Here is a 24,280-nt window from a genome sequence, read left to right on the forward strand (position 1 = left end):
TTTGCATACTTAAATCATATTCAAGTGAGCAAGTGTACACAATGTCATGTACATTTCTATATTGCAATCACATTATTCAAATTAACAGATTTACAGACTGCATTTGCATGTATACTTCAATCACATTATTCAAATTAACATGTGTACATGCATAATCTGTACACTTAAATGATATTATTCAGATTACCAGGTGTACATACCTCCATTTCCATGCCATCAATCAGACTATGATACTTCCTATATCCTACACACACATGTATCATCAAAGTTAACAATGATATTATCACAATTCCTGGAACAAAATAACCAGCAATCCTGTCTGCTAATCTTTGAATTGGCGCCTGAAATAAATATGGAGTGAGAAATCAAGATATGTACGATATCTCCAAGTTTGGTAAAAGGAACAATTAATTAAATTTTTTGTTAATTTGATGTATATTTACTGTCATAATATGTATGAAATTAAAGACATTAGAAAAATGCAGCAATGTCATTTAAAAGCAAAAAAATGAAATTTAAAAATTATATTGCACAACAAGGAAACAAACATGAGAATGTAAGTGACAGCATAAACAAGTAGTGTAGTATATATAGGTGATGCAGATAACTTTAACTGTATGTGGCAAAATAATGATCAATGGAAAAGAGTTAAGAACTTTTTCCCTGGCAACTGTCTCTATTTAATATCTCTTACCTTGGATGTCTGGGCCTCTTCTACCAGTCTGACAATCTGTGACAGTGTAGTATCACTACCGACATGTGTCGCCTGTATTAACATTGTACCATGTTGATTTATAGAGCCTCCAATCACTGCAGAACCTGTACAAAATTAACGTCATGTACTGTATTAACCATTTCAAAAAGGTGTGCCTCTGTTCATGTTTATTCCATTCTACATTGTTAGTAAAACTGACTTTATTGGCAACAAAATATTACAACTTTTTTCATCCAAATGAATCAATATTTCACATATGAAAATTGTTTGATTTGATGATAACATAGACTGAGTTGGTTTGTGTTCTTTTGTGACTGGACATGAAATCTACACTTGTTTTACTGAATTCCATGACAATTAAACATAATATGAGAAATGATAACCAAATACTCTGACATCATGGAATATATGTAGAAGTGAAATTCATGACACAAATAGGTTTCACAGCAAACAAAAGTGAAAAGCAGCTAAATTGGATTTGATACATTAAAGTTTGTTTATGCATAGAAATATTTACCTGCGTGTTTTGACACTGGCATAGATTCTCCTGTGATAAGTGATTCATCCACCATAGTTTTGCCTTCCACTACTTTACCATCTACAGGTACCTTGGCACCTGGAACTACTTTCAAGATGTCGCCACGGTGTACTAAGTCAACACTGATATGTTCTTCTAAAGACACTTCACCGTTTGCGTTGAATTGTATAAGTACAGCTTCTGTGGCTTGTAATGACATCAACTTGGCCAAGGCTTCAGAAGTCTTGCCCTGCATTTAACAAACAGAAGTTATGATGGTAGAATGGTTAGAGTAGTCGGCTTGGAATCTGCTAGTTGCGGGTTCAAGCCTTGCTGCCGCTGTTTGTTTCTGAATGGTTAAAATCATGGGCAAGATTTGAACCACGATTGTGCCTCAATCAACCCAGCTGTATAGTTGGGGACCTGATAGGATAGAAGTTGCAATGTGAATGCTTTAATCCTATGTACTTATATAGGCTGCAATGGATTTTGTGCTCCCAGGGAGTTGAGGAAGTATAAAGGGCCATTGTGTTTCTACATGCAAGGGCATTAGCAATGTGTTCTAGCCATTGTCCTAGGGATACAAGCACTGACCACCTAGGTGGGCTATCATACTCACCTTAGCAATGTGTTCTAACCATCGTCCTAGGGATACAAACACTAGGAGCATAGGTGGAGTATCAAAGAATGTCTTTGGACTGATTGTGGATTCTTCTATGATAGCTATCATCAAAATGATGACAGAATAGACATATGCTACTGTGGTTGCCAAGACGATAAGTACATCCATACTAGTTGATTTGTGTTTCAGTGCTTTATAAGCTTGTACATAGAAATACCGACCACCGATAAACTGAAACGAAACAAGAAGATATCATTAGTTTCCTCCAAGTGAATAGTTCCAACACTTATTTTATCATAAAGAAGTTTCAAAAATAGAATAATTGTCGTCTGGAAAATGAATTCAGATTTTTACTATTGTTCCTAAGGGCTTATCACATTCAAAGAAATCAGTCATGAATATTCATATTCCATGATTACATATTCATGACTGCTAACTCCCATGAGGCAATGTGTGTCTATGGCAAGAACCTCCACAGAACAATGAATGTGGATCAAGTTTCAACTCGGTGTTTCTTGGCAATCGTGTATAATGTACAGATGTAAAATCATGAGCTGACTTTCCAGAACTCATAGTTTAAGAAATTGTCTTTATTTCCTGCAGTGCCCCCCCCCCCCCCCTTAAGATAAAACATTCAAAAATGTTACAATTAGAGTAAAACTTTTTACCTGACATGGTGTACAGAGGAAGAAAAGAAGAAGATTCTCCAATGAAACGCCAGGAAATATACACTGGACTGAACCACCTCTCAATACTCTAAAATATATGACAATGGCTACCACAGGTAAACCAAAGATGAGAGAAAACAGAAATGAACGACGCCATCTGAAATAAATAGATATAAACATTTGTAAGAATTTAATATAACTTTATTTCTGAATCATTACTCTTTAAACAGACAGACAGGCACAGAGACAGACAGACAGACAGAGACAGACAGACAGACAGACAGACAGACAGACAGACAGACAGACAGACAGACAGACAGACAGACAGACAGATCAGACAAGGACCACAACAAAACAAATTATAATTAAGACTGAAATATTCTCAGAGTCCACCTACTTCTTTATTTCTTCTTTATGGTCCAGTCCTGCTTTCTTAGACTTTAAATCATTCTCAGCTAGTTCAGCACCAAAGCCTGCATCCTACATCAACAAAAAAGTTGAAAAAAACAAAGAGAGTAAATTTGGCACTGAAAATAACAAATATCAACTACACTGATTCTTAGTCTGGGCGAATAGAACAACACGACTGCAACAATACAAAGTACACATGTATGGGTACCAGCATTTATCAGTTTCCAGGCCTAGTTGTGAAATAACTGTAATATCCATGTCAAATCCAAGTTGGGGGCGCTATACTCTGATGTCATCAATTTCGTTATTGAGGATTGTACTGCCCATCTACTTTCACTAAATGCCAAGCAAAAATAGTAAGTGTTATTTGGATCATAGCACATTTTAAAAGGTTAATCTCTCTTTACTCATGAGTTTCAAGATAGAGCATGAGATTGATGAATTTCTTGATGGAAAGGTGGTCCCATGTTTTGGGATTTTTTGTGAAAAGGTGACACATTATGGCAACACATCACTGCTCATCTTCCAAAGGGAGTATCCTTATCTCCCCCCCCCCTCCCCCCCATAGTGTAATCACCTTTGTGTCACACATAGCAGCCCTGTACTCTTTACCTATTCCTGACAAAGGTCCTTTGTGCAGGGTTGAAACACAGAAATAAATATAGGTATTATATTCAACCTCATTGGGAGCAAATTCTTGACATATTATATATCAAACAAGATTAGGTCACCTTATGAAACAAAGGATAAGCCAACAGTTACAGTTACCATGGCAACAATACATGTAATTTCATCATTTTATAAAAATGACCAAAACAGACCCAGACAGATCAACAACCAACCAACCTTGACAAAGTCAATCACATCCCGAGGACCAAGTATTGACGGATCAAATTTAAATTTGCCTCTTCCTGTTGCCAAGGCAACTGATGCATATTTCATTCCCTCTTTCTTCATCATAGTTGATTCAATGAGATGAACACAGGATGAACAAGTCATTCCAGTAATCTGACAATAAGAAAAAAAGACAGTCAAAAATTAATATTCTTATTATCTCTAAAAATGTTCTAGAGAAATTTGGTCGATCGTGTCTTTGCAATGTGACAAATCTTAATTTATTTATGAGACAGGAACCTTTTAAAGCATAGTGATCATCTGATACACACACACACGCATGTATACACGCATGTATGCACGCATGCACGCACACACGCGCACGTGCACACACACACACACACACACACACACACACACACACACACACACACACACACACACACAAAACCACACACAAACACACACTTTCAAATAAAAACACTAAAAATCAATATCATTTACATTTCAATGCATTTACGGGTGTTTACACGACAGACCAAAACTCTAATCCCTTTTTTTTTGACCGTTTACATGGAAACAAGAAAAAACAAATTGAAAGCAATGCTTAGGTGCACACGCACAAACATAACGACACAGTTTAGGCATGTGCATTGGTACATCATTAACACGATCATTTCTGTGATAAACATGTATATCTGCATACTTACAGCCAGTTCTACAGTGCCATCACTTATAGAGTTGTCATCTATGATACTTGCATCAAAACCCATATCATCAATTTGTCTAGCTATCTCACTGGGTGTCAATGAATTACTATCATACTTTACTTCAGCTTTCTGTGCCATTAATGCTACCAAGACACTATGAATTCCTAAATGTAGATGGAAAAAACAATGTTATAATTATATTCATTACTTATCATAAATTGTATTAATTATGCGTCTTATTGGAGGAACCTGTTACAGGTTAAATGTATTATTACAGTAGCGTTTCTTAGAGGGGAATGCTACTCCAGGAAATGAAATCATTTTCATACACGATGGGTTCTGAAGGGTCATTTCATGATTTCACATCACATGAATTTCACACGGTTGTCCACAAACACCAAATTGAAACTTGTTTCACATTCATTGTTCTGTGAATGTCTTAGCAGTGGTCCTGCATTACTTCCTGGGAGATGGCATCCATGCATATGTATTAGACTAACAATAAATATTCATAATTTTTATCTGTAGGTAATAAGATCTAAGGAGTCATATTTTATTGTTCATCTAATACATATGCATGCCTGGTGTCTAAATATTCATGACTACTTAATACCTGAAGGTAACAAGCACATATAAGTCATGAATATTTATTATTCATCTAATACATTTACATTTATGTTGGTTTCAATGTGGCAAACACTGGACCACTGCTAAGACAGTCACAGAGCAATGAATGTGAAACAAGTTTCAATTGGCTGTTTCTTGGCAGTTGCGCGAAATTGATGTGACATAAAATCATGAAATTATTCTCAGAACTCAAGGTGTATGAAAGAACCTTTATTTCCTGGAGTGAGTGTTCCCCTTCTCCTTCCATGCACTGGAAAATGTATCATGACAAATATGACAAATATGATAATCATGTTTATTATCATAATTCTTACTGGTCGTACATGTTACCGGTTATAAGGTATATAGTAGCCTAGATTAAGAATTCATGAGCCTATAAAATATCTCATTTCAAATATGAAAGAGAAAGACAGCCATATTCATAATTTTCATATTGTCTTCTTGGTCATAATATGTTATGTATTCACAGTGAGATAAAACATATCATTTTAATATGCTTGCATGCTATCAGTGTCTGTATTTGGTTTCATGTTATTTGTAACTAAAAACGCTGTGTTAGATGTAATAAAAACATTGCACCTAATTGAAACTCTATAGTCACTGGTAGTACATGTATATACTGTGGCTTACTTCCTATAATCTCTGATTAAGCGCAGCCTGTTATGTTATGCCTAGGGGGCAGAGTTACATAGTTTATTCCCCTTTCTGTCAAAACACCTGTTAATCATTTCTAGCAACTAATAAAGCAGCCTCATTAAAGTGACAAGATATCAAATTACACATTGTGTTATATATAACCTGGCAGAATTATCACAATTAAACGAAATGAAACTTATGAAAACACCTACAATGTACAAAGGATATTTCACTGCAGTTTAGTAGAGGTACCATTACATTATGCATCTTATGGATCGATGCACACATACACACACATACATACATACATACATACATACATACATACATACATACATACATACATACATACATACATATACATACATACATACATACATACATACATACATACATATGTACGTACGTACGTACTTACATACATACATACATACATACATACATACATACATACATACATACACACATACTCGTACGTACACACATAGTATTACATACATACATACATACATACATACATACATACATACATACATACATACATAAAGAGACAGACAGGCAGACAGAGACAGATAGACAGACAGACAGACAGACAGACAGACACACACACACACACACACACACACACACACACACACACACACACACACACACACACACTGCTTTATTATGAAATTGCAATTTGAGAGTGTTTGACTATTTGTTCATTGACTATATGAAGTATATCCACACCTACCTGTTTGTTTAGATAAAGTCCTTTCAATAGTTGCAACACAGGAAGCACAAGTCATCCCAGTCACATTTAGATGACATGTCATCGTCTTCCCTTCACCTTTCTCTACATCCATCGTTGCTGGTTCACTTTGGCTAAAATGTACCTGCCATTGATCGCTATGTCCAACCCGGTCTTGGGACACAACACCACTGGCTTGATCTCTAGGCTGCAATATTGTATTAGCTTCTGGAAGCATGGAAGACAAACCCAGAGTTAGTTAACAAATTGACGATTTCTACCTTAGCCTGCAGAGACAAATTTCCTCAACAGTTCAAACAAACCTCCCCATCATTTTCACTTACACATCAACAACAAATATTTCTAATACCTGGTAGTACTACTGCACAGCATCACATTGAGATAATGGTTGATATTTGAAGGGCACCACATTTTCCTCCGTACAATAGTTTTATTTTTACCCAGGTATATACTTTTTTCCCAAGCTGTAAAATGTGTAATACCAGCATATTTACATTGAGGCCAGTAGCTACATGTACTACTTCCATATATTCCTCCTCTGCATGGAGATGTGCACGTACACCATCACAATTAACATATGGTTTACATACATGGTGGACTTTCCAGCTCCACTGACATTCAAACAAAGAAGATGAACAACGTATCCACTTTTCTATCACACTGCATCCATACTAACAACTAAAAGTGTTCTGTATAGTAATTCCCTCTATCTATCTATCATAACTTTTCTTTTCACAGTAAACCACCCACCCCTCCTCCAATGGTAACTCCATCCCTCCAATGGTGCCCCACTTTTTTATCATGTGCATATTTATCATTATCAACTCCAACCCCCCACCCCATCTCACCCCACCCCTCCCCTTTACACAACTGTTTCCAATATATTACCTCCAGACTGTAGGCTTGGATACCATATGGCTGTACAAGTAATCTATCCCTTCGTCATCTTTTTAATTTGATGATATTAATTCTTATTTAATCTGATATAAGATCTACCATATCAGTATTATCCTCAAGTTATTTCATAATGGATATTATACTAAATTTACACAACAAATTCTTTTACTGCGAATAGTTCAGATTAATTCAAGTCCTTGTCAGCAGATGGTGCATGTGTGTGTTTATGTCTGTGTGTATCAGAATGTGCTTGTATTTTGTAAATGTGTGTATGTGTGTGTGTGTGTGTGTGTGTGTGTGTGTGTGAGTGAGAGAGAGTGTCTATGTGTCTGTGTCTGTCTGTCTGTGTGTGCGTGCGCACGTGTGTGTGTGTGTGTGTCTGTCTGTCTGTCTGTATGTCTGTATGTATGTATGTATGTGTGTATGTATGTATGTATGTATGTATGTATGTATGTATGTATGTATCTATGTATCTATCATGTATGTATGTATGTATGTATGTATGTATGTATGTATGTATGTATGTATGTATGTATGTATGTATGTATGTATGTATGTAGTATGTATGTATGTATGTATGTATGTATGTATGTATGTATGTATGTATGAGCCTGTGTCTCTGCAAATTTTAAAATAGCACACGTCCACCAGCAATTTTAGGCCATGAACAATTTCATTCTTCATGAACTTACACAACTGTTTTCAACTCACGGTTTTGGATATATACCATTTAGACTGAATCAAATATGATAAACAAACAGCAACATCGCAAATACATTCTAAAACTGCTTCAAAATATTAGCAAGACACATTAGTGATACCTGCTATAACATATATTAGCAAGACACATTATAGTCTATCAGCTAGCCCTCGGATGTTCTTCCGATAAAATACGACACACAGCCAAACAACGCTATCGAGGATGGAACATCCGAGGTCTAGCGAATGTCATCAGGATATAAATAACTGCCAATCAGAGAACCGTATTAGCGACAAGCACAAACAGAGGACAATAGCTAAATTTTCATGCATATTCATCTTAAGGAGGGGCTTGTAAAAATAACCACCAATGCGTTAACTAAAATGTGTGAATGACAACGTCTACACACTCATCAAACACAATTACCATAAACTGATAAGACATAGTAATGACATAAATGTGTTTGTCAACACCTGCATGCAGAGATTGAATATATTAAAGTATATATATGCATATATGGCCCAACCCACCGCTTATCGTAATCTCAATGGAATGTCCGGTCTGAAAATGACATTCGCTAGACTGTTCGGGCAAGCCCTCACATGCGAACTTCGCTCGCTTATAGTTATAGCATCGAAAGAAAGCCCGAACGTCTAGCAGCAAGACTAGACACATTAGTGAAACCTGCTATAACACATATTAGCAAGACACATTAGTGATACCTGCTATAACATATATTAGCAAGACACATTAGTGATACCTGCTATAACATATATTAGCAAGACACATTAGTGATACCTGCTATAAATATATGCCTCAAAGTTGAGTAGTAGTCACATACCTGCTAGAGATGCTTCAAACCCCATGTCATTGACAACTTCTACAATGTCACTATCTTTAATTTTCATGGCATCATAACTGACAGTGCCATTGTTCCTTTCAAGGGAGACCTTGATAGACTTTATCCCATCACTCTCTGACAGTTTTCCTTCAATCGTCTTGACACATGAATTACAAGTCATTCCCACGATATCAATCACAGTGGTTTGTATGACTTCTTGACTGGGTATAGAACACTCAAAGCCCATGTCATCAATTGCTTCTCTGAGAGCCTCTGGTTCAGTTTTTCCTGGCTCATAGTCAACAGTTGCATTCTTGTCTTGTAAAGATACCTTGATATTGTAGACACCTGGAAAGTCTGATAAGTTACCCTCAATACTACGAACACATGAATTGCAAGTCATTCCTTCCACATTAAGTACGATAACAGCATGAGAACTTTCTACATCGCGACTGGATTTATTATCTGTAGGTAGATGCGCTTCAAACCCCATATCATCAATTGCAGATTTCAAAATTTCAGAACTGCTTTTTGTCGGATCAAACACAATTTTTGCTTGTTTTTCTTTCAAAGAGACTTGAATGTCCATAACTCCTGGTTGTACAGACATCTTGCCTTCAATTGATTTGACACAAGAGTTGCAGGTCATACCCTCAACCCCCAATATTACCGTCCTCGTTCCCAGTCCATTCTGACTGCCCCCTAATGTTGCATCAAACCCCATATCATCAATAGCACACCTGAGTTCTTCTGGGTTGGTTATGTTTGTTTTGTAAATAATCATAGCGTTTTTGTTCTCTAAAGAAACTTGAATACTTTCGACTCCTGGGTGACTTGATATTTGTCCTTCGATACTGTTTACACATGAGTTGCAAGTCATTCCTTCAATACTTATTAAGGCCGTATCATTTTTCGCAAATTCAGCGGGTTTCTGTTTGAGTGGATCAAACTCTGTTAAATCTAAACTACTTTGTAAAGTTGCCTCGAATCCCATATCGTCGATGCTTTCCCTCAAGGTTTCAGGACTAGTCTGCGTTGAGATGTACTCGATTACAGCTTCCTTGTTTTCAAGCGATACTTTGATACTTTCAACACCTTTCACCTGACTGATCATTCCCTCGATACTTTTCACACAAGAGTTACAAGTCATGCCTTCGACACTAATCTTCACAGTTTCAACAACATTCCTGTTTTCATGCAGTTTAATGCTGGCTTCAAATCCCATGTCATCTATCGCGTCCCTGATGTCATTAGGTGATATAATGTCTGGTTTAAATCTCACGTCACCTTCGTTTCTTTCAAGTGACACTGTAATGTTTTCCACACCTGGCAAGGTTGATATTTTCCCTTCGATTGACTTGACACATGAATTGCAAGTCATCCCTGTGATCTGAACTGTCACATTCTGAGCGGCCATGTTTGGTGATTTTGAAGAATTGTCTTTCACTGATGCTTCGAAACCCATATCATCTATCTTGTCTCTCAGTTGCCATGGTGATGTAACTCCTGGCTGATATATGATAACACCTTCCTTATTTTCCAAGGATACCTGGATGGTGTACAATACAAAAGAGAATTAAACTTATATTTAATATAAAGAAATATTGAAAGTCGGTGTCAAAAATATGATATAAAGTTTATATTGTGAATATATGTGAGTAACAATGACGTATTCACTCAATTACTTCTCAATCTACGCATGTCTTTCGTACTTTCATGTATGTAACCCACTTTCTGTGTCTGTCTTTCCCTTACTCTATGAAGGTAAAGATATCATGGTAATATAACTAAACAGACAGACAGACAGACAGTCAGTCAGACAGACAGAAATACACAGACTCTCAGACAGAGAAAGAAAGCAAGAGAGAAAAAGAGAATGAGTGAGAGAGAGAGAAATGGAAAGAAATGGAGAGGTGGAAGGCACACATAATTTATATATTCATCGATGAATCCATTTATTTATTTATCTATTTATTTATTTGTTTATTTAATCATTTGTTTATTTATCTATCTATTTATTTGTTTGTTTATTTAATCATTTATTTATTTATTTATTTTATTTTATTTACCTGTTAATTAACCCATCTCTGATCTGTTCACAAAATTCTGAATACATTCCCTTACTGGGTGTCATATGATACTTTTTTGAAATCAATGCAAACAAACATCCCCTAGATAATGTTCAAATTTACAGAATAACATATTGTATTGACAGCCATCCACCTGCAGTGAAATATACATGATATGAACAATATGGCTCACACACTTCAAATCTGACATATGCCAGGTTTGATTTTCACAAGGAGATTTACAGATAGCAACTATGGATTACCTGTTGCCATGGTAATATCTACAGGGATTTGGAGATAAGTGTGGTCATGTAAAGCTTATTTTCTAGTATCCATTACCATACTCAATAAATTGACAATCTGCTCATATTCCAATTCAACAACTGTGATGAATTGAGATAATTAGTGTCCATATCGCTGTGATAATTACCACCGTTATTGTTAGTAAAATGTTACTGACTGGCGATGTACAAAGAAACACAATGTCGGAATGAATCAGTCATCCATTTCAATAAACAGCTACCCACATTTTTTTTTACAGTGAATAGGAAAGTAACACAAATACACTAATGACCAGAATTCTACGACAACAATTGACACGTCTACTAATCAGCAAAGAGCCTGTGTCTTATTCATATCCAGGGACAATCACAGCTTTCCTAACACATCCAATATTCACTAAAAAGGGCTACATATTTCCATCCCCATCACTTCCTAATTCAGACACATGCATATGAGATGTAAACCCTGAATATGACAAAAATAAACACACAACACTTCCATGTTACGAAAGAGAATTTTACTTGATGATATCGTTTCGGATATTAAGAAAATTTACCTCCTGACTATTTCTATCTTTCCATACATAAATGAAGTTGCCCTGGTGTTTCACTCATAGGACATGGTGTTTTTAACACATAGACATAATTTTTGATAAAAAATAACAGAGATACAACAAATACAGCAGGATCTTTTACATAATCACACTGAAAAGTGAAAATTCAAACATTGTTATATTTTTGCAGGAGAAACAGGCTTCTGCTGAAAACATTACACATTGAGTTGATGATTTTAATAGCTTCAATTGTTTACTTTCCAACTGATAATCAACATGGTGGCTTGTCTACTTCTACATCCCCACTATGTATGGCATCTTTATCATTGTTTCTTTTAGCATTTGAAGTTGTCCGAGTGTGTAAAAAAACAGTTTCCAAATGAATAAGTGAAACACCAAGGTATCTTCATTTCTCCTGTAACTCCAACCACATGCGTGCAATGATGAATATCTTCATTTCTCCTGTAACTCCAACCACATGCGTGCAATGATGAATATCTGCAAAAACTCTTTATACATAATCTAACGTTTCTATATTCAACTAATTCATCCAACTGCTATATTGGGGTAAATTTGTTTTTTTCTGAATTCAGTATTCCACTCTACACTACTGAACTCTGTTAGTGTATGGCACACCCTTCACTACCATTAGTTAGAACAATAACAATATACCAATCATGAATTTTTTTTTAATTCCAAAATTGATTCATTTAAATTTATTCTCTTAAAATTCTTTTCTTGGATGTCATAATGGTTTACGATGTCTAAATTTTGCGTTTATTGAAAGTACTGATGTTGGTACCATATGGAAAAAAAAATTAAAAGTTAATAAATATTACAGAAATAACGTCAGCCAGTTGGTTAGAATATTTGTAGCTCCCAAAGAGACATGTACATATCACTTTTATAGAGAGAAATTTGTTCTATCATGAAAAATTTTACAACTATCAAAAATTAAACAGAAATTATTTGCCTTTGGCTCAGACCACTAATATAGTGCTCTGAGCTTTCAGTTCTCATTACTGTAGTATTGATAGACAACAGCCAACCATTAAGATTCATAATCCCACTAACTGTAAGGTGTGAAGTATTTATGTAAATGAGTAGACTCTATTTAAAGGCCTATGTTTCAATCCCAGGTCATCACATTAGTGTTATCTTAATAAGGATTACATAGGATCATTCTTGTGTTCTGGATTAACTTTTTTCTATAGTTCTGACAAATGTCTGGATTTCACACCTAGAATTTAATCCTAATCTGAAGATTATCTTTAAATAGCTGAACCTCAGACAATCAACACTGGGCTGAATGCGCAACAAATTTGACACCAAATCAACAACAGCTTTCTCATATTGCTGTTCTCGTTTGTTAATTACAAGTATTCTAAAGGCTTAGTTCAGATTAGGATCAAAAGTGCGCATGAAAAACAGTTGTCTGGCAGAGCTATAGAAACGGTTGGTCCAGAACAAAAGAATGATCCTATGTAATCCTTTTGATGCCATTGATAAGATTATTAAGATTGCCAGAATGTGAGAATGAATCATTGGGCTTTAAACAAACAGACATAAACAAGTTCAACAAATGACATATACACATATATTTACACTGTCAAAGTAAATCTGTACCAATTAATAAATAATTGCCTATTGTTCAATTGATTATGTAATAATTTAAATATTTGTATTTTGATGACAGTTTTTTTGTACAGGACTGCACATAAATGTATAAACGGCAAATGTGTCTGCTCAGGGACAAAATACAATGGAAACCAGTTCACTTGAAACAAAATTGTCATTAGGCATGACAAATATTGAGTACTAACACTTCTCCGTCTGGTTCAATGAAAATATTAACTTTGCTACATCTTATCCTTTGCCTGGCAAATACTGAAGTACAATTGTTACATTTTAATCCTTGACATTCCTGAAAAGCTATACATTGTTACAATATATTGGGGACAATCTGATAAGATAACAGTAGGTCATGCAAAGAAAATGTAGTAATGTTGATAAGATTTTGTCACACCAAAGAGTGAAATGAAGCAGTGATTGTAGATTGTCAAGCAAAACGATACACTGTAGCAATGTTTAGTCATATTTTTGTTGAGATTTTTTTCAAGTCATCTGGCATCCATTGTACATAACAAACATAGTTGCATGCCTAGAACATTGCGGTATTTGCATGCAATTACATGTTATTACAATTTTGTAGTTGAATATACATGTACGAACAATTTGAATTTGCATTTTTAGGCTAACAACACCACACAATAAAATAATGTTTTATAAAAGTACCACCCAGTACTGAACCACCTGTCAAAATTTGGCAGACTTTGCCCTTATTTAGGGGGGATGAACCCAACTACAATACATGAGTGGTTGCCTGTAATAAATCTCATTAAAACTTGGCAGTGTCCTTTTTAATTTAGTTTCTTTTGAATACTACAAAGATAACATTTTTTTAGATACGAGGTACACATTAAAAGTTTGTGAAACTCAATAGAACCAGACAAATAAGAGAGAATATTGTACAATTTACCAGCACATGTATTTGTACAACATATCTTTAGGAGTAGCTATATACATGTACATGTAACCTTGACTTTTCTAGTAGTTCATTGTCAACTCTATAATTTTTACAATCTAAGGACGACACATTTTTATCCAAAATATCAGCAAAACTTCCTATGATTTAATATATCATATTTTATGATTTATTTGGCAAAAAAAGTAAAACATAAAAAACATATAAATGTCTTTGCCAAGGATGACATGTTGACACAAAAAGCTTATTTCCATTGCGGTTCTCTTTGTAACGCATAAAAATTGTACTAAAGGATAATCAGAACAATGGAATGCACTACATCAATGATATTGAAAATATGAAAACAGATATTTGAACATAATTAATACAATGGTACAATCTGAGCAGTGTTACGTACATGTGTAAGTACATATAATGTATTCTTGTTATCTGTTTGTAAGTACAGTATCGGTATCGTCAGAACCTGTAGTTTCACACGTACACATGCAGTTTACCATAATACCGTTTTTTGTCAAAAACAGAAGTCTTACTACTACCGGGTAGTAGTAAGACTTCTGTTTTTGACAAAAACTCAAATTTCTTGAAAAAAAAATAAAGCACTTGAAGTAATATTACCTGTATCCATTGACCAAAAATATTATTATTTTGACGATCTAACTACTGCAATACTACTTTCATGATACTATGCTATCAGTACATGTATGTCGAAGTGACTTGCTACACTCACTGCCCACATGTATACAACTTCTATATACACAGACGATACTGATGCCACAGTACAACGGTGCTGATACTAGTAGTAAGAATGTTCGAATACCACGCCTATACCATAGTACAACAAGGGGTCATTTCTAGGTGTACAGGTGAGATGATGGCCAACCTGACTATGCCTTCATGCTGTACATGTATATCAGTTATACAGTGTGAAGATATCATATATCATTTATGCTATGCAAACACTACCCTGATGATACCATGCTTCATGTTGCACGTACGCAATTTAATATTTAACGGTACAATGCAGTGCCACCCAGATTATCAATGATTCAGACTATGAAATGAAACAAAATTTCACAAAAAATTATCCTTTTCATGAATTTGTGGCGTTTTCTATAAAGCTTTCATTTTACATTCAGTTGTGATGAAACATTTCATGCGATAGTCGGACTGAGACAAAGGCATTTCACATCAATAAAAATAATTATTTCATATTTCGTATCTATTTTGTGGTAAAATAATAACAATAAATAATCTGAAATTTCCACTGTCAGTATATCAAAATAACACTTCCACCTCCTAAAAACATGTAACTATGGTTTACCGATGTACATATTTCCCAGACTACTTTAATGACACATTTCAATCTAAGAAATCAATAATGGTGGAAATAACCATTCTAAAATCATAGTTGGATACTGAAAGTAAACCAAACAAATTTAAAACAAATATTCAAATTTTCTATTAAACTGTATGGTGCATGTATGCAAAGATATTGAACAATCATTACACTTATTGCTTGCTGGGTTATTGTTGAAAAAAAAGGACAATTTTTTGCTTCGTCACCCTCAATTCCCCCCGCCACCACCACCATCTCTATATAGATATATATTTCACATAAATAACTGTCAATATTATTTGAGGTTTTATAATCCTAATAAATTAAAAGAACATTGTAAAAGTGACACAGGCTTTGGGCCAAAACACTCGTAACTTGAGAAGAAACTCATATAGATTTCACAAACTATTGACCATAACACACAGTCACTTGTGAGCTAATATTATATTCCAAGATGGTGATATTCTAGTCTAGGATGGTCATAATACAAAATAATGACGTTATTAGGTATTTACGAATATTCAAAAAATACCATCGTTGCCAGTGATTGTTCCGGAAAATTTGTATTGGGTTGTATTTTCCGGAGCAATCACCGGCGACGGTATTTTTTTCAATATTCGTAAATATCTAATAACATCATTATTTTATATTATGATCATCCTAGACTAGAATATTACCATCCTGGAATGGAATATTAGCTGACAAGTGACTGTGCCATAACAGAATTCAATGGAGGCAGGCAAACTGCTTGTACAATATATACACTTGTTCCTTACCTCGAATTGCAATCCTTAAAACTGTGTAAATGTATGGAGCGGGTACAAGATTATTTACCGTAAATTATGCAAATAATGTTTCTCTACGTCATCAGATTCAGATTCACATTAAATGAATACATTAGTAATACCGTAAATCAGGCTTATATATACAGTGGGACAGTCTGCCCTCACACCAATAAATAATGAGTTTTCATGACACTTGACACTTTTGTTACCCTGTCCCTTATTACATGTATGTATGACCTACTGAAATTTAATGTACCCTTATCTCTTTCCATGTAGCAACTTACACAAAAATCCAGTTTTTATCATTTCGATCTACAACAAAGCACTATGTTATTTATTACTAGGCAAAATATAACAAAACTATGTGTTTCCGATAACCCGCCAGACCCTAGTTAAGCCACCGACCTAAACATTTGTAAACATTTAAATCAAAACATACGAAATTCTTTATCTTCTTGACCTTCATGTATGTCTGTTTTTCTTTCCCCAGCGATGTCTGTACATATTTCATTAAAGTATCACACAAGGTCAAGGGGTGTTTTCTGACCAACAGTTTGTTTGTTTTTGGATTGAAGCACTATTTTTCAACAATAAAACAATTAAAAAGATAAAATAAAATAAAATAAAATCCTGACCGACCTACCCTATTCTCTCAGGCCATGTTAATATCAGAAACACACACACAGTTAATTGTTTTCGCTTAAACAGTCACACTGCGGTGTCAAAGTGTAACACTGCTGGTTTGAACAGAGTGTACTTTGGAATGTTAAGACATTGTGTGACTCAAAGTCCTAGTGGTAGCACTACACTGACTGTTACTCAAGTCATCATACTTCAAGTCTACTTAAGTCTGTGTACTTAGGGCATGTATGGTATTTATTGTTTTTTAAAGCACACACATTGGCCAATTTTTTTTTTTTGGCCAGATCTAACAATTTCCATTTTTTTTATGTGTACTTCATCAAGATTACTTAATCTATACAATTCAAAATCCTACTTGAAATAAGGACATTATGGCAATTATCGATTTCATGCATGTAATCACTTTAATTAATAATGATATTCCTATTTATTTAGTATGAGTGGGTTGAAGGAAATTAATTTGACAAGATGGCTAGATTTTGACACATCCTAAATATTTAGTAAAATGTTTGTACTGGGTGACTACACATTTTGCTAATTTTACAATGACCATTGTTTAAGATCAATAAAACAGAGACATATTTTAAAATGTAACATATTTAGACTTCATCACATTTAAAGGCCTGGGATTCAATCCCAGGTTCTCACATTAGGGTTTAAGTTATCAATGGAGTCATAAGTAGGATTGTTCTTTTGTTCTGAATCAAGATTTTCCATAACTATTTTTCAGACCTAAATTTTAATCCTCAACCACACGTTTTAATCTTTGTTTGTCCAAATAAATTTGAAAATTTGTTAAATGGTGACAACAGAGGAGCACCCTGCTGTACTAGTGTTATTGACACAGGACGAAACCAAACCAGCATATCGGGAAAAACCTGGGTTGTTATGGTGGGGGGGTCAAACTGAGCATCACCTTTCTTACAATTTACATACATGCCTGGTTAATTTTTTTAAAACAAAACCCAGTCAATGCTGTGCAGGTTCGAACCCAGACAGCTCGGCTAACAACAATCCTACTTTACTAGCCATAAAATTTGGCCTTTAAAACAGATTACAAGTAATCGTCATGGTAACATCAACTTTACCTGTATGTCTTGAACACCTGCTACAGTTGATACGTTGTCTGTGATTGTTTTTACACATGACTGACATGTCATTCCATCTATAGAAATAACACACTGCTCCATCTTGTAAGAGTCTTCTTCTTGTTACTCAATGCATCGGATATTCTACGAACAAAATGAAAAATTTAAAGTAAGCAGACTGAAAATGTGAAATCTATCATAGTAAATATAGCTTATACTCAAACAAACAAACAAACAAACAATACAAACCAAGTTGTAGGTAATAGACTGAACTGTACAACTTACTGACAACTACACATACATCGATTTTTAGTCCGATTGAACCTTCGATAATAATTATATTATGACTTTCTCAGCAACGGTACAACAACCTAGGAAATGGTAGCATATATATGTATAAAAACCATTCCTTTAAAAAAAATATAAACTTATTGCAAATCCTGTGAATGTGTAAAGGATTTTTTCTGCATTATGGTATTTATCAAAACTGTGTCATTTTATTCTCAAGAGGTCATTCCTGGCCTACATTTATCACTGATTCTTTTTTTTAGAGAATTATTGTTTTTGTTCAGTTTTCAGAGATAAAGAAGAAATCAAGCAAAACCTCAAACATGTAGTTGTATGTATATAAACCTTAATACTATAAACTTAGATATTTTCGCTACTACAAAATTTGCATTTTTACAGTCTTCCGCTAGTTCTCAAAGACTAATTTTTACTAATTACTAGACTGGTACATTATGTTCATCTACAAGAAGGCATTTTAGTCACTACATGTACTTACTTTTGCCCAGGTCCCGGGGAAATAAACAAAAATGAGTCTTTGGCGAAAATTTCCAGGTTTACAATATATTTTTGAAGTAGTTTGCTTCACTTAATATTTCTCACTTTGTACCTTGGACATCAGACTGCTATAGTGGTCTGACCAAGGTTTTATCATTGTATATACAAAAAGCTTTCCTTATATGGACATTTTCTTTATGCACGGATGGACAATGACTAAGTATTACAAATGTAATGAGTACATCACGAGGAAACGTACACAGAAACTTAACTTTATTTTTGGAATGCAAGACCTATAACTTAGTTGGCATGGTTTCAGACACACTCTTGAGACTGGCTGTTTGACTAGTAGTATTGTACATTTAGCGATATTTCACTAATATTGCAAGTAAACAATGCCAAGACGCAGCAAAGAACAACTAGGTGTATTGACTATTGAGCTGTCCTACAAACCCGTACCATTCTGTCGACTATCCCTTTCATATATCACTGGTTTATGTTATCGACAATTTATTATACTTTGAAACTTAATACGGGTCACGAGTACATGTCTCTATGGGAAATACACGAACTTCCACTCTACTATTACTAAAATGAATCATATTTGAAAATGACAGGGTCCGTTCTTCGAAATTGAACGTCAGAACATTCTGGTGCCTCTATCATGCAACACATTATGTACATCGTGGGCTAAATTATGAGACATATGGGGATTGTTGAGCAAAGATAGTGAGATCGTCACATTTGCTTCGTGTATGCCTAGTCAATGTATTACCTTGATGTTGATTACCTGGAATACAATTACTAGCCCGAGACGAGATCGGCAAATTTCAACAACAACGACGTGTGCATCGTTTACGTGGTTGACCGGGGCGTGGAAATAACGATTTAAATGTAGAAACTAACCTCTTGTACGTTGTTTGTTATCGAAACGTGTCTTCGCTTTCCTTACGGCCACCCAGTCGTGGAGTCATTCAAATGTTGTCTGCTATCGTCACTTCAAACAACTATACTTTCAGTACTTCATTCGTACGTACGTGTGCGGTTTACATCTCGGGCATTACTTCTAGTCACATGGTCACATGACACATGAACTCTGACCTAATTCTTTTAGTATGCCCTCTTCAGTCGAAACTCGTCACCACGATCGTACGAAATGGCGAAGCACACACACTGGTTTGGCTTGTAGTTGGTTTAATATGTACGCAGACTACTTTTCCATACTCGGTAATTTATTTTACCAATTGGCATAAACAAATCAAAGACGTGTGGTCTGATGGAGACATATATTTTCTTACAACAAACTTTACAGTAGTATCGCATTCGGCCTTTGTGTTCCGGTGTCAAAGAAGTTGAAGGGTCAGTTATGAGTGTTAAATTAATTATAATGTTATATTCAACTTGTTGTGTAATTACATAGCCATTATATGCAAAGGTCTCGAAAGTGTGTGGGATGTTTCCTCCCTCTTGTCAAGTATCGCGTGTGTGTATATATAATTACATATGAATTATGGTTGTTGTGATAATGTAATCCGATATATGTACCATATGCATACATGTGTATTGATACGTAAATGTTGAAGACAAAATCCATGCCATTGTGGTAAATATATGGTAGACACGAGAGTGTAAAGCCACAGGGACACGTATTATTTGTTAGATAGTTGTTTTCCTTGTGTACAGGCTAATTATAATAACGTTGTAACTTGAATATATTTAATTCCCCTGCATGTATCTGAATATATGTACTGTGGTACACTTTGCAGTAACATTACGGTATACAAATGTATGTATGTTGTAGGAATAGCTGACAGACAGACACAAAAACCCGCATGCAGAAAATATGTAGGTTCACGGTATCACAGAACCAAAATATCTTGATTTTACCTATGTTTATTTTGATTTGTAGGTTTCTGTTTGGAGTTGGAAGTTACTAGATTTATTTCAACTATGATGCTGTGTCGACTGTACAGTACACAGAAATTGTTTTCATCATGTCGTCCCGTGATTGGTTCGCTGAACCATCTCAATGGTACAAGGAATGATAAACAGCATACAGTATCAAACCATCATCCAAAAATACCACCAACTAGAATATCAGTGACTCCGTTTTTACAGCAAAATGACTTTCACACTCTCAATGGTAACTACAAGAAAATGCTTACTAAGAAATTGGTGCTATGTCAGCCATCTTGCCAACTAAGTTTGAAGCCAGCGGCGATAGTGGGAGCTATGCCGAAACAAGTTCAGCCATACTTGCAGTTAATGAGAGCAGACAAACCTATTGGTACCTGGTTACTCTACATACCTTGTACGTGGAGTATATGTCTGGCTGCACAACCGGGCTCGTTTCCAGATTTCTACATGTTGGCATTGTTTGGCCTAGGTGCTTGGGTTATGAGAGGTGCCGGATGTACTATTAATGACTTATGGGATAGGGACTTTGACAAGGCTGTGGCACGGACCAGAACTAGACCAATAGCTTCAGGCAATGTTTCACCATTCCAAGCCACTGTATTCCTTGCTTTACAGTTATCAGTAGGGTTAGGGATTCTCTTACAGTTGAATTTGTATAGTATTATACTGGGTGCATCATCACTAGGGCTGATAGCTGCATATCCTCTAATGAAACGAATCACATACTGGCCACAGTTGTTTCTCGGTGTTACATTCAACTGGGGTGCCCTGCTAGGATGGTCTGCGGTTCAAGGTAGCTGCGATTGGTTGGTGGTCTTACCGCTATACGTATCCTGTATTGCATGGACGTTGTTTTACGATACGATATACGCACACCAGGACAAAGAAGATGATGTGCTGATTGGTGTGAAATCAACAGCACTGTTGCTCGGCAACAATACTAAACCTTGGTTAGCAGGGTTTGCATCAGTTATGCTAGGGGGCCTGACTCTGGTTGGCATAGAAACAGGACAAACCTGTGCCTACTATGCTGCTATTGTATTAGCAGCTACTCACCTGGGCACACAAGCAGCTACAGTTGATCTGAATGATGGTCAGGATTGTTGGAGTAAATTCCAGTCTAATCGTAGACTTGGGTTGATAATCATGGCTGGTATCATGGCCAGTACTCTCCTGAAAAAATCTAAGGAAGAGAAAGAGAGTGAAAAGTCAGTGAAAGCTCAATGAGTAGAACTGATTATCTGATTAAAGGGGAAACGCCATTCCAGTGGGGGGGGGAGACATTTTCATGAACTATGGGTTCTGGAGAGTCATTTCACAGTTTTATATCACCTTCATTATAAACACACGATTTCAGGGAAACATCAAGTTGAATTTGTCTCGCATTGTGGGATCTTTGCTGCAGACTACATTGCCTAATGGAAGTTGGCAGAGATGTTTATGCAATGGTTGAACAATGAATATTCATGACTCCTAAGTGCTTATATAACCATCAATGAAAACATCATGAAAATTTATTGTTCATCTATCTCCAGAACCCAAAGTTCATGAAAATGTCTTTATTTCCTGAGGAAAATGTTCCACTTTAAAATCTGATGATGAAGAAAAAGATTCAATTCGTTTTGTAGCTACCATACTTGTATTTGAGATTGGTCAGTAATTCAGAATTTGAAGTGTTTGTCTGAGTTGGTTTTCTGAGGTTAAGACCCATGTGCCCTCTGAGCCAATCTGATATACTACCCACAAACAGCAATTTCTTGTGACCCACCAAAAGTTGGTGTTCCCTATCCCTCACTGGGTGGCAACTCACACGCAAAAAAAAAATATGTATTGTCTTTCATTAGATTGCACACTGGTTGAGATATTTGACAATAATCAGATGAATTGGATTTTGGCAGAATTAGTTTGGAACAAGTTTGGTGGCATGGGATAATAACTGAACAAAAGTACCCCATCTCTGTTGTGTTTGTTCCTTTGTATTCTCTTTTGGTTTTACATTGGGTGTCCACCTTCTAGCAGGAAACCAACACTTTCAAATATTTTTTTACAAAAAAGAGAAGTCAGATATCAAACACAATATATATTATATATGGTATATGAAATGAATTAAGTCGGTTCCTTGATCAGATTTTTGAAAATGTTAGATTTAGTGTATTTACCATCACTGCTTTTAGACCGGCTTAGCAATTATGTATATAAACAGTATCAGTTTGTGTGGTGTCTGTTGTTTGCCCTTACTGAAGTAATGGTAAATATAGTTTTCACAAATTTGTTTACTGTATCTTTAGAATTTTGTAAGTCATGAACAATAACTGCTTGGTTGTGTATTATTTAACATATGGTTATTTTCCAAAATAACCTCCTCTCTCACACACGTACACAAGCACATAGACTAAACAGAGACAAAGAAGATTCTTCAAAGTTGTGGGCTAAGCAATTTTAACTAAAATGCCGTGTATGTTGTTTTACTTCAATTAAACAGCCTCTGATGATTAAAAATGATTAGTTTGATGTCGATGAGAGAATGTGTGAAAGCACAGTGACAGTGAAGGTGGGAAAGGGAACGTAATCAAAAGTGAATATGGGAGTGCGCCATCAACGTTGAAATAGTAAAGTTGGATTTACCTGTACCAGAGACCATACACGTCTATGCCTGTACATACAGTACATACTGAGATTTCAAGTTGATGCACAGATCAGAGAAAGAGAAAAGTAAAACTGTTCCTCTGAATGCCAACCTTCTTAATGCTACTAGTATGGCTTTAAATTTAAGGAACACGTCTTTATCAAAACCCTGCCGTAGAAATGATAATGTAAACCTGGAACCTTTGTGAACTACATGAAGACTGTAAAATCGCAAAATTTTCTAGTCGTGAAAATATGCAGGTTTACAGTAATTAGAATACGCTTTTATACCTTGAAAATGCTGTACATCTATTGTCTACTCACCTGTCTCTGTTACAATGTACATGTATATGTAAAGTGTACGAACTGTTCATTTGATAAGAAAATTACATAACCAGACAGCTGGTAAAGTCTCTTCGTACATACACCGACAAGTACATACGATAACAAGAAGGACCTCTACTTACCAAACTGTGATTTGTGTTCCTGTACAGCCAAAATAGATCATAATTATCACCGTATAAACAGTGCATGTACATCAAGACCACCTGTACCCCTAATCGGCTCTTTATGACTCACAAAAGGTAGGTCACAATAGCTAGTCGTACCTGTTAGCAAGACTCACTGAAGAAATGTACTCCATTGGAAGTTGGTCACTCTCCATTTTCGTTCAGGACAAACAACATGCATGTGTCAATGTTGTTATCTGAGTTGGTAGTGAGC

At 35.5% G+C, this 24,280-nt stretch overlaps 2 protein-coding genes across 2 annotated transcripts in view; one reads left to right on the forward strand and one right to left on the reverse strand.

Moving 5' to 3' along the window:
• Positions 1 to 20,090, reverse strand: part of LOC144438425 (copper-transporting ATPase 2-like) — a 33,278-nt gene extending 13,188 nt beyond the window's left edge. The window contains 12 exon segments of the mRNA XM_078127450.1: positions 201 to 341; positions 695 to 819; positions 1,233 to 1,482; positions 1,852 to 2,085; positions 2,523 to 2,679; positions 2,920 to 3,002; positions 3,780 to 3,941; positions 4,478 to 4,641; positions 6,477 to 6,701; positions 8,933 to 10,481; positions 18,233 to 18,376; positions 19,922 to 20,090. Of these exon segments, the coding sequence (XP_077983576.1) occupies positions 201 to 341; positions 695 to 819; positions 1,233 to 1,482; positions 1,852 to 2,085; positions 2,523 to 2,679; positions 2,920 to 3,002; positions 3,780 to 3,941; positions 4,478 to 4,641; positions 6,477 to 6,701; positions 8,933 to 10,481; positions 18,233 to 18,334 (3,192 nt within the window). The 5' untranslated portion in view covers positions 18,335 to 18,376; positions 19,922 to 20,090.
• LOC144438427 (4-hydroxybenzoate polyprenyltransferase, mitochondrial-like) lies at positions 19,696 to 23,416 on the forward strand. Its single transcript, XM_078127452.1, has 2 exons — positions 19,696 to 20,374; positions 20,925 to 23,416. Exon 2 carries the CDS (start codon positions 20,966 to 20,968, stop codon positions 22,157 to 22,159), a length of 1,194 nt encoding a protein of 397 aa, XP_077983578.1. The 5' UTR covers positions 19,696 to 20,374; positions 20,925 to 20,965; the 3' UTR covers positions 22,160 to 23,416.
• The last annotated feature ends 864 nt before the right edge of the window (positions 23,417 to 24,280 follow it).

This window comes from Glandiceps talaboti, chromosome 8, assembly GCF_964340395.1.
Source record: "Glandiceps talaboti chromosome 8, keGlaTala1.1, whole genome shotgun sequence".
Taxonomy (NCBI): Eukaryota; Metazoa; Hemichordata; class Enteropneusta; family Spengelidae; genus Glandiceps; species Glandiceps talaboti.

Bases quoted from the DNA above. Each gene is read 5' to 3' on its own strand.
- LOC144438427 (XM_078127452.1), top strand. From the start codon at position 20,966: ATGATGCTGTGTCGACTGTACAGTACACAGAAATTGTTTTCATCATGT.